Source organism: Colletotrichum chrysophilum, assembly GCF_026319265.1.
Source record: "Colletotrichum chrysophilum strain AFK26 chromosome Unknown scaffold_101, whole genome shotgun sequence".
In the NCBI taxonomy this organism is placed as follows: domain Eukaryota; kingdom Fungi; phylum Ascomycota; class Sordariomycetes; order Glomerellales; family Glomerellaceae; genus Colletotrichum; species Colletotrichum chrysophilum.
The window spans coordinates 143,569-154,411 of record NW_026517388.1 but is presented as its reverse complement, the minus strand read 5'-3'; the positions used below and the strand labels follow the sequence as shown (position 1 = coordinate 154,411).

The 10,843-nt window shown below is 53.5% G+C and overlaps 1 protein-coding gene across 1 annotated transcript; it reads left to right on the top strand.

Moving 5' to 3' along the window:
• Positions 1-3,239: 3,239 nt before the first annotated feature.
• On the top strand, positions 3,240-4,149 carry COL26b_009969 (uncharacterized protein; the record flags this gene model as incomplete). Its single annotated transcript, XM_053182683.1, has 3 exons — positions 3,240-3,545; positions 3,603-3,908; positions 3,967-4,149. The coding sequence occupies 3 exons, from the start codon at positions 3,240-3,242 to the stop codon at positions 4,147-4,149; spliced, it is 795 nt and encodes a 264-aa protein (XP_053033406.1).
• Positions 4,150-10,843: the final 6,694 nt, after the last annotated feature.

Below are 10,843 nucleotides of genomic sequence, written 5' to 3'. Positions count from 1 at the left end.
AGTCTGTCGCTGTCCAATTCCGACAATCACAATCTCGCCAAGGAGGTACCAGGGCGGGTGCAAATCGACACCACCGGCCCTGACGCCATGAACCTCCTGAGAGTACATCGTCAGCCCGCCTCCGTCCATCGTGTCTCCCACACCACTACCAACGAGCCAACGCCTGAGTGATGAGCGATGGAAATACCAACTTTGGGGCAGCGACTGCTGTTACTGATGGCTGACTGGGATACTACTGCTGACCCCCAGTCATCACTGCCCCTGACCCTGGTGAGCCCCCCTGCCCAGCCGCTGCCCCCCTCGACAACCAATCTGCGATCCAGCCGTGACAGCAGGCCAATTATCGTGGGGCATATCCCCTGCCCAAGATGCAATGACCGCAAAAAGTCGTACCATTTCCTTAGCCATCAGAGATTGCTAGACTCCGACCCAGGGGGGGATTTGCTGGCGCACGAGGTCGGCACCACATAGCAGTATCCGTACAGAGTACTGCTGCTGGGCTTCTCCAGCTCTATCTCCTCCAGGGTCGTTGAGGCACCGTGGTGCTATCTTGACAGCCAAAGCACTGGACAAATACCTGCAAATTACACATTGCCGCCGAGGTATCACCCAATGGTTGCTGGTAAATCTACGCAGTATGTAGCTACTGATGTAGCGGACTGCAATGTCTTGTCTACCATAGTCGTCGATTGGCAGTGTCAGACTACTGACGCTTGGTAAAGAGCGTCATTTTCCGAGAGCTCTCTTCTTCCACGCCACGACCCGACGAGAGACCTGGGTGAATGAGTTCCAACAACCGAAGCCTCGACTGCAGACCATCTGCACATCAGCAGTCAATCAATCGACATGTTGCCGCCAATCTGGATGCTAAAATCTGGCCCCCCTTCCTACCACCCCGGCCTGTTGACTGAATGGATACCTGGGCAATACGATGCGTTACCTGATCCCTCACGACCCCGGTCTGCTCTGACCGGTACATGCAAAGGTGCAGTCTGCACACGCATCTCAGTCCCTCCGGCTCGCGACGATTCCTAGTCCAACACACCGCACATCTGGTCCCCGAGCAGCGATTCCTTGCCCTCCCCCCACATACCCCAAGAACAGTTAGGGGAGGGATGATGGATCTGGTTCATCAGGAGCAAGCATAAGGCAACATGGACCTGCCGCCGTTGAGGCACTGTACCGAAGACCACCATACCCTCCCCCCCTCTCAGCGCCCCTGTAGCCGCGAAGGGGTACCTCCGTACATATCAGACCTTACCTGCGTGTGAATATACCAAGCACGTCCACTCAGAAATCACACCTCGCTCGCCCTGGGTGTCAGTCGCTGATCTCATAATACCTCTGTCATTTCCTCTCATAACCCACACATCCGCGTTTCCTCTCTTCCTTTCCTTTCCCTCCCTTCTCTTCCTCTCTCTTCTTCCATCAACCCATTTCCAATCCATCTTACTTATCCGACAAACCCAGCAATATTCCTGCGACCGTTCGCGACTCGAACTATCTCCAGATCGGCCTCCGCAACTCTTTGGATCGGGTGTCAGATCTAGAGGTACGATCTCAACTCAGACAGATAGTCATCGAAGAGTAGCACCGCACTTGGAAGACACGCGACGCCTAACATTGCGCACTTCGTCAGCCAACTCGCCGGACATACCAGACCGGCCAGGCACGAACGCTCCAAGGACTCATCGCCCATACCAAAACACACCCTCCCTTTCTCTTCAGCACTCATTGAAGGGCGCCCGCCCTCCAAGGCGCTAGACCGGCACCAAAAAGCAACGGCATCGAAAAGAAATTCAGAAATTCCACTGGCCCAGGCCCACGGTATTTTCGCACACCCACACCCCATCGACGAGTCTGAGTCTCACTCCCAGACCCCGTCGAAATAGGCCCACCCCGACTAGCCTGGACGAGAGATTTTGACAGTGTGTGTCTTGGACAAAATACAAAAAGCCGCCACAAAGAGCAGCGTGGTAACTTGACCGACGCTAGGCGGCTTTTTCTTTCTCAGCTCGGAACCTCTCGACAAGCCCAATTGGAGCCAGCATTACCCCCGATTCCTCCCCTACCCTCCCCCCTTCATTCTCACACACCACACACACCCCCCCAGAGGAAAGGATACATGCAGTGACTTTCCTATCCCGCCACGACGCATCACACACGCGCGATAGCTTGATCAGATCTTGCCTACCGGGTACCCAGCTGGAAGAGGTTCGACTAACTTAACCTAACCTCACCTCCTCTCCTCAGGGCCAAGCCACACCACACCACATTGTCTTTGCTCACACTCTCCCTCTGCCCTGCCCGGCTTTTATTCTTACATGACTCTGAGCCTCCCACCTTTAACCACTCTCTCTATCATCTCCACCCAAATACACCAAACCTCACCGGACACCCGTCTTGACACCGACCTCACGGACTAGGCCCGCTCTCGTCCCTTCACGCCTTGGTCGAGTCAGATGCCTAGAGGCTCATAGATCGCATCTGGGGTTCTAGTCACTTCATCTGTTCTCCCGGCAAACCCGCTATGGAAGCGGGCGGATCTGGTACTAGGCAAAGGTCCGTTCGATTCTCACAGACGCCCCCCGTTACCTCATCATTTCAATTGCCCTGCCCCTAGACCAGACATTAACAAGTGCTTCCCATTTAACAGCCGACCACCTTCTGCCAGTAACCCCGATCGCTTTGAGTCCCATCATCACCCTCCCCCAAGAGAACCTCTCGACAACAGACACTACCGCGACGGCCCCGCCATGGCGACCGCAGCCCTTATTAGCCCGAGCACAACCCCGTATGGCCATCCGACGTCTTTTTCATCCAGCTATCCGCACCCAGCTCCCGGGCCCAGCATTGCAGGCATGATTTCTCCAGTTGAGCCTCGACGACCCTCGGATGAGTCTGAGACTCCTCATCGACAATCACTCCCTTCGCTCTCTGAAGTCATCTCTGGTGCGAAACCCAGCCAGTACCCGCCTTCACAAGCATCCAGCATGTCGGGTTCCCAAAGCTTCCCTTCTCCCTTTGCACCAGGGCCTCCAAGATCGTATGCAGAGTCTTCCACCGATAAGAACTCTCCTCGGCCTCACCACCTCGCATCGACATATCCACCAAGGCCCGACGCACTTCCTGCCATTTCGGATCCCTCAAGGCCGCCACCGCCATTCGCGGCTCGTCCTCCGCCGCCTATGAGCAGCTTTTCCGGTCCTCAACCGAGCCCGCCTCACAAGCCGGAGCATATGCGCGATCCCGACCCAAGGGCACCTGAGCCGGCTGGCCCCTACTCACAACATACCGCGCCGCCGCCGCCCCCGATATATCCTCACCCGCACGCGAATCAACTCCCGGCAGGACAGGTCCCTTTGCCAGCGGCGTACCCCGTGTCACCTCGCCATGGTGGGCCGCCTCTGCCATCGCCGTACGATGCTCAGCGTCCTGGAGTCCACGAAGCTCAAGACTCTGAGTACGGTCCCGCCCGCCCTCAATACGACCGAACCTTAAACCGACATTTGGATGCGTGGGGCTACTCGGATGCCCTAGGTAGAGTGAGTGTTCCCATTAGTGTCACATCCTCCGTCAAGCTTACCAATAAGTTTAACCAGATCGCTTCCGCCACGAGGACGATTTACAACTTCGCCGAAGCTTACGGTCGCATCGCCGCAGAGCAGCATGGCAACCAACAACCACTGCCCGACAGGCTTCCTACTGAGCGGGAAGTAAATGACATGCTCGACAACGTGGAGTACATCAGAAATTCTTTGGACTCGGTGAGGCAACTTGTCAAGGACAGCAACGAGCGTGCGAGGGTAGTCGGCAAGCAGAAGGGCTACGAAGACGAGGACACGCCGATGTATGACGGTATGAACAAGAACAGCTACGGTATCACTGAGGTCAAGAAGCGACGCGGGGTAAATTTTCTAATAGCAGCATCATACGCCCGGACGACTGAAGCTAACTGGGACGCAGAGAGCTGCTCCTCCCGGCAGATGCCACAGCTGTAACCGAATCGATACTCCCGAATGGCGAAGGGGGCCTGACGGTGCCCGAACTCTCTGCAACGCCTGTGGACTACACTACGCCAAGCTGGAGCGAAAGCGTCAGCTTGAAGCGCGACAAATCCGTCCTAAGCCTTCTGACGAGAGGAGCTAATACGACGACTGCCCCGCCCACCCGTGGTCCGTCCACCTTCAATCCAAATAGTATATACCGGCAGAAGCTCAGGGCTTCGATCACCACGCATACCCCGATACTACTACATCGCATTCGGTCCCAGTTTGTTGCACCTTCAAATAAAACCCCAGATACCCCGGTCAACGCAACCCGGCACCTTATCACCATCAGACACGTAGCAGCCGCCGGCGTTATTCTTCATACACTAGCAACAAAACTGGCTATATTATCATTTCTCAATACCCGGCATCGACTTTTTCCAGTACTTTTCCAACCTTTCATATTGTATATATCCTGCTCCTCAACATACTCATCGGATGGGCATCGAAGGACAAGGCATTCATCTGGCGGCGTTCACTAAATGTTTTGGACCGAGTATTTGTTATTTTCCAAATGGCCGCATTCAACGGGCCACGCCGGGATCTCTCCCGACCTTCACAGTGGGCGCTTCGTCAGAGGGACGCGCAGCATGAGCTCTTTGGAGCCAATGTCACAAACATTCTCCGACAGTCGATCATTACTGAAAAGAACATGCAAGAATCTTCGTCTACTCATTTTTCACTATTCTATCCACATTTCCTTGATCGTTGCGGCGTGGTCTCTACGGAACTGGGGAAAAATTCGGGCGAAGAGCATTTTCATTGGTCCCTTTGAGGACAGGAAAGTAGAACAAACGACATTGGGAGTCGTCATACCCGAGATCGACCCTTTTGACCGGCGCAAGTCTATGGGAGACCTTGGCATTCATGTTTTCAGTTTCTCTTATTCTCTTTACCTTGTACGTATCTACGGGAAACCTCCTCCTGAGGAAGAGATACATCTGGCTATTTTTGGTCTCTGGAAAGGATACAGGGGCATACAACTACACGCAGTATTAGCTGATTTTTTAATTGTAAGAGCAGCCGGATTGGAACAAATACCACGGTGGGCGGATGAACGGGGACGAGCAGGCGGGCGGTGGCTGGTTTGCATCGGAGATAGGAAAGAGAGAAATATCACACACACAAACAAACACCTCCACAATCCATGTCAAGGATTACTCGTCCAAAGACCGAGATTTCCTTGCCGAGCGCGCCAAAAACCCACGATTTGAATGTGACTGACTGGCACTGGGCACACCCAAGGAATCTCCAAAGGCAGAAGTTCCTGTGCCTCTCCCCTCCCCTCCCCCCCTGACAGATCTGGGAGATCTAACTTGACCGGTTACGAATCTGTACAAGCCCACCCCTCCCCAACCCCACCGACGCGTGGCGGATATGTCCGTTCCAAGAGATTGGGTTTTGACAGGCAATGCGAAAGATGAGGAAACCTCGGTTACGGGGTTTATTTGACGGCGGCTGGCTGGCTGGCTGGGTTGAGACTGGGACTGGGTTGGTGTGCCAGGTGTGGTGCGGTTTGGTGGTGGTGGTCCCCGCCGCGGGCGCAAGGACATGCCTGAAATGGGAGTCAAGTGACGAAGGAGGACGATGGAGCCTACCACACCCACGGTGGAGGGGCAGCCCATTAATTATGTTCTCACCTGGTGATGTTTTGTATGATGTAAATTGTGTGTATAAGATACTGGGCTGCTGTATGTTGCATATTTGTTCATCTCTCTCTCGCTTTCTGTCCCCAGACGCTTTGTTTCGATGGGGTTTAAAATAGAGACGCTGCAACCAAAAATAAGACGTACATCAACAAGATACATAGCATCTATCACAGGAAGAAAAACTGTCAGCATCAGCTTGCTGGGTGGGCAGGTTTGACCCTTTGGCCTTTTCCTCCCCCCCATGCTTCGTCCCTCCTCCAGTGTTCCCACCACCCCCTTCATCCTCGTGACAATTATTCTGGGTAAAAAAGAGACACACAGTGATACGAATGACAAATTTCCCGACGGAGAGGGGGGGGGAATCGGCATCGCATCGTAACGGCGCGGAACGGACGGGTAGAATCTCAATCTCACAAGATCGCGAGATTTGTCCTTTTATTTTCTGTCCTGCTCCTTCGATTTCACGAGATGGACAGACAGGGGGGAGGGGGGGCGTGTGTGTCAGTGAGGGCAGCCTTTTTGCGGGGCCTACGGTGTTTTGTTCGTTCATAAAAAATCCGATAAGCGGAGCGGGAATCTCGGACGGGTAGGTAAGGACCTTTTTTTTTTTTTTTCTGTTCTAATCGCGCGTCGGCGGGCGGGCGGCCTGGCCTTGTGCTCGGCAGGTTGTGAGAAGTGATTAGAAATGAACGACACACGTCAGTCAGCCTGGTCTCTTCCCCCCCTGGTACGGACGGGCACACCCCATCCATCCCCTGGGAGGACGAGGGTCAGAGCAGGTTTTTGGGACACAGAGGGGAAGGGGGGCCAGTGCCGGTGGCCTGGTATTACCATGTGCTCCTTGGGGTTTATTATTCAAGGTATGTTACATGGGGTGGTTTGTGTGAATGTGGTGACGGAGACGGGCTTCGTCGCCGACGGCGTTGGGGTGGGAAATGCCGGGGGGGGGGGGGGGGGGGGGGGGCAGAGATCATCGTGTGGAAGTATGGAAGGCGAGGAAGAATGTTCTTGGAAGATTGGATGACTCCTACTTTTGTTTTGGGGTGTCATGGCCACTGGTATGTGGAGAGAGGAGATTCAGAGACGCAACGAAGGAAGCGATGCCTTGTCTTTGCCCATCATTTGAATATCCCAGATCGCGATTAGTGACGCGCATATCGTTTTTGGCCAACGCTATTGGCACAAGATGGCGTCGCCCGTATATTGGGACACACGCAACGCACGACACGCGCGACGCACATACTTTATAACAGAGATCTTATGTCACGTCATGTTCGCGACACGAACAAGCAGCCAGCATGAAAGTGACAAAACCTGCGTTCGCCGCGTGGTCTGTGGCCAAGATTGATAGCCCCCCCCCCGGATGTTGTCTTTTGCTTTTCGGGATGGAGGTGCCGGGTCAACCGGGAAGGACGATGTTAGTGGGCGTGTGTGGGTGTCGCTTCTTCTTCTTTTTGAGTTTTCTAAAAATCGACGCACTTTAACTCATAGACGCGCGCGCGCAGTGTTAGTATGTGTCTACGGTAATAACAGAAGAGCAGATGCGGTTATAAGAGTGTCATGTGTGGACAAACCACGATGGACCATGGTTGGTGGGTGGCTCTTTGCAATCTATCTGCCCGAGCAACCTTTTTTGGTTTCTTTTGGAAGAAGGATGGATCGGGGGGACTCCACGAGTAGTTCATGTACCGCGCTTGTTTGAATCTTGAGTCCTGGTGTTGCAACCTGGGAAATGCCTTGCCTTGCGTCGTGTCGGCAAGGCTGTCCCTGCCTGACATTGTTTTATCCCGCCGCGCCGTCCGATTTGCGATGGCGCGCCGCCGCCGCCCGATGGGAATGGAGGAGGAACCGGCCAGGTCCCTGTATCCGTGTAGTTTTTTTTTTCTTTGGATGTTTCCCTGGGAAGAGGGCCTTCCACGGAAGAAAGTGCGAAGAGGGGGTGCCTAGGCTTCGTCTCCGGGGTTTTGGCTTTGGGTTGGTTTTATGGTAGTGCGTTTTCCGGGGACGCCTTTTTTACACTGTCCACGAACTCTCTGGCGTTCGGGTGTGTGCCAATATGGTTTTGTTCAGTCTTTTTTGGCACATGGCACGTTGTGTTCTAGAGGCTCGGCAGGCAAAGTCAAAAAAACGACAGTCAGGCCGCCGGGTAATGCTCTTCCGCCTTCATCGCAGCATGCGGAAAACAACATGACAAAGACTGTGCCCTTTCCAAACTTCACATGTGCAAATCGCTTGGTCTTTTTTTTTTTCTCTCTCTTCGCAGTTGTTAAAGTTAGCAACATGAGATAGACACATAGAGAAGGAGGCGCCGGGTGACAGATGAAAAGAAAAAGGACAAAATTCAAATCCCGTGGTTACACAAGCAGGAGCGGGCATCGGTGTCTGCGCTGCATTTGCACCCTGCTGCTGCTGATACTTACATACATACAATACATACGTACTTATTATGTTCTTTGTGTCGCCAGCGCGCGGTTGAAATTTCCGCGCGGCGGGTGTCACGAAAGGCATGCGTGCGTATCTACCTGGGTTTCCCCCCCCTCCCCCCCTGTGCCCATTGTATATACGACGACACACGACGACGACGTGTACACGGCATTGCGTTACCGGTCTGATGCGTGTAGCGGCAGCTCAAGGCAAGGCAGGGCAGGAAGAGGGCGGCGGCGTGCGGCGGCGGCATAGATCGTAGACGGGTAGTCTGCTTGTTCATATCGGTGTTGGTGGGACGTTGTACGGTGGCAGTGACACGCACGACGTTCTAGCATGTTGGCCGTACACAAAGCCTTCTTTTTCTTGTAAAGTGGAAGAGCAGCGGGAGTGATTGAGGGGCGTCGGCCGTGCTGCGTGTCATTGGTCGGGATAGGCTGCAACGGATTTGCATTGGTAGAGGTGGAAGAGGGCGATACATACGTACCCGTGTAAGTGCAGTAGCTGGCTGTTGCGGAGTTGGTTGAGGCGAGATGGGGAAATGCAGTTGGACCTCTTGTCTTTTTTTTTTTTTTGCTTTCGGTATCCTCTTCTTTCTTGTGTAATCTTGACACGATGAAAGCCAAGTCGCGAGCCGACATGGCCCTGCAGTGGGACACGTCGTACAAGAGCTTGGGGAAAAGGCAGCGCGCGCGGAGGCAGAGGGGGAGGAGTGTGGTTAATGTTGCTGTTTACGGCCGCAGGGCGGGGGAGAAGACAAGAGGAGGAGACACACGGTTGGAGATGCACAAGGCGATGATGTTTTGGTTTTTTATTTTTCTTAGATACGGCGGGGGGCATGATCGCGAGGCGGACAGGAAATGGGGAGTGGAATTGGGCGGTTTACGAGCAGCAGCAGCAGCAACATATGAAGTAATACGCCAGTAGCAAGGCGGCCTGCAACTTTCTCATGTGCTGGTCCATTTGGTTATTCACTTTTCTTTCTTTCCTGTTACGATCCACGGGGTGTGGTTGGTTAGATGGCTGGCTGATTAGGCTCTCGGTCGGGGTGTTCGGGTTTTGGTTGTGGTTTCGGCGGCTGCGTTGTTTCGTTGTCGTCGGCCGGTTGGTGATATTAGGTCGCCTTGTGGTATGTGAGTTGTCGCATTCTGCTATTCCGGCCCTCGGTTTCGTATGTACCTTACACTCAGATTTTGGGGCGGGAGGAGGGGGAGGGGGCCGATGGACGATGTGTTGTCGTGTCTTGTCTTGTCTTGTCTTGTCTCTGATTATTTTTATTTTTATTTTCTTTCGTTTTTTCTTTGGCTTACACAGTCAGCAGCAGCAGCAGCATCGCCTCCGCAATCAATCGAATCAGATCTCGGCGGCTCGTTGCGTTGCGATAATCAATCTTCGGTCTTTGGTATTTACTTGTTGCTTTTCGTCACCGGCGGCTTCTTGCGTCTAAACACGATTTCCTTTCCCATCCTGGTTTTTTCTTCCCAGTCGCAAATCCCGCCCGGTCTCTGCTTTTTTTTTTTTTTTTGGTAGACGGGCATCTGGATGGCATTTTGCATGTACCGGCCGAACTGCTTACTGCCGACCTCTTTTTCAGCCCCCAAAGGGCAACGAACGACATTCGAAAATTCTTGTTCCAGAATGCCCTTCTAGCTCGTATTCTATTCTATTCTTGCAGATTAGTTTGGACGTGTCTCGCTCGTCTCGTCTTTTGGCATTGGCAGTCTTGGCTGGCCTTCTTTCCCTCTCTCTATCGCCCTTCGGAGGGACCGCAGGCTTGGCAGGTGGAATGACTTTCAGGGAACCATTCTCTAATGCTGAGATCTTGAAGAGGATCTCAGATCGTGGTTTCTCCTTGCAAAACACAGACACACACGCATTTTCAGCTGTGACAGTGCTGGGCAGAACTTAAGGTGTTGCTGGCCCATCTTGCTACAAGCGCGGAGGAACAAGGACTGCCTGTTTCTCTGTCTCCGTCTCCCGCACATCAGCCATGCGAGTGTCCATGCGCGCGCCGTGGGTTGTGTTGTGCAGCATTGGATTGCTGGATGCAAAGGCAAGGGAAGGGAATGCACGGGAGGCAAAGGCAAAGGCAGAGGTAAGGCAAGGCAAGGCAGCCCCCGGCCGCGGCCGTTGTCTGTTGCGGGTGTTTCTGCTGCATGGTCTTTTTGCGTGTGTGTGTGCGACAACGTGCTAAGATGCCAAGCTAATCCGATAGGCCCTGCTTTCTGTGGTTCTCCCTTTCTTATTTCTCGGTGTTTTGGTATGTCTACATACTGCGAGAGATAGTCAACGGGCAGAAGTGTTCGAGATGATGCATTCCTTCCTCGGTGCACGGGGGAGGAGGAAGAGAGATCGATACGAGCCAAGGGCGTGCGAGCGAGCGTTCTCTTTTCCGTAAGGAGGGCTGTAGGAATTCCGAAGATACAACTTGATATGTGCGTGCCATTCGACTTTTTTTTGTTCTTCCTCTTGCGCTTTGGGCTTTTGATTCGTTACATTGCAACTCTCTTCCTCTTCCTATTGGAGCACACATCCTCTATGGTTGCCGGGGTTGTCGTGCACCGGAATTCGGTGTGTTAGTTATTATCGGCGGACTTCACTCCTTGCGTTTTGACGGGGAGGAGGGTTTTGGTTGGAGCTTCCGTCAAAAGAGAAAATCTCCTTGCGTTACATTTTTCCCATTCCCATGCGACGACGTTTGCGAGTCACATTCCCGGTTCA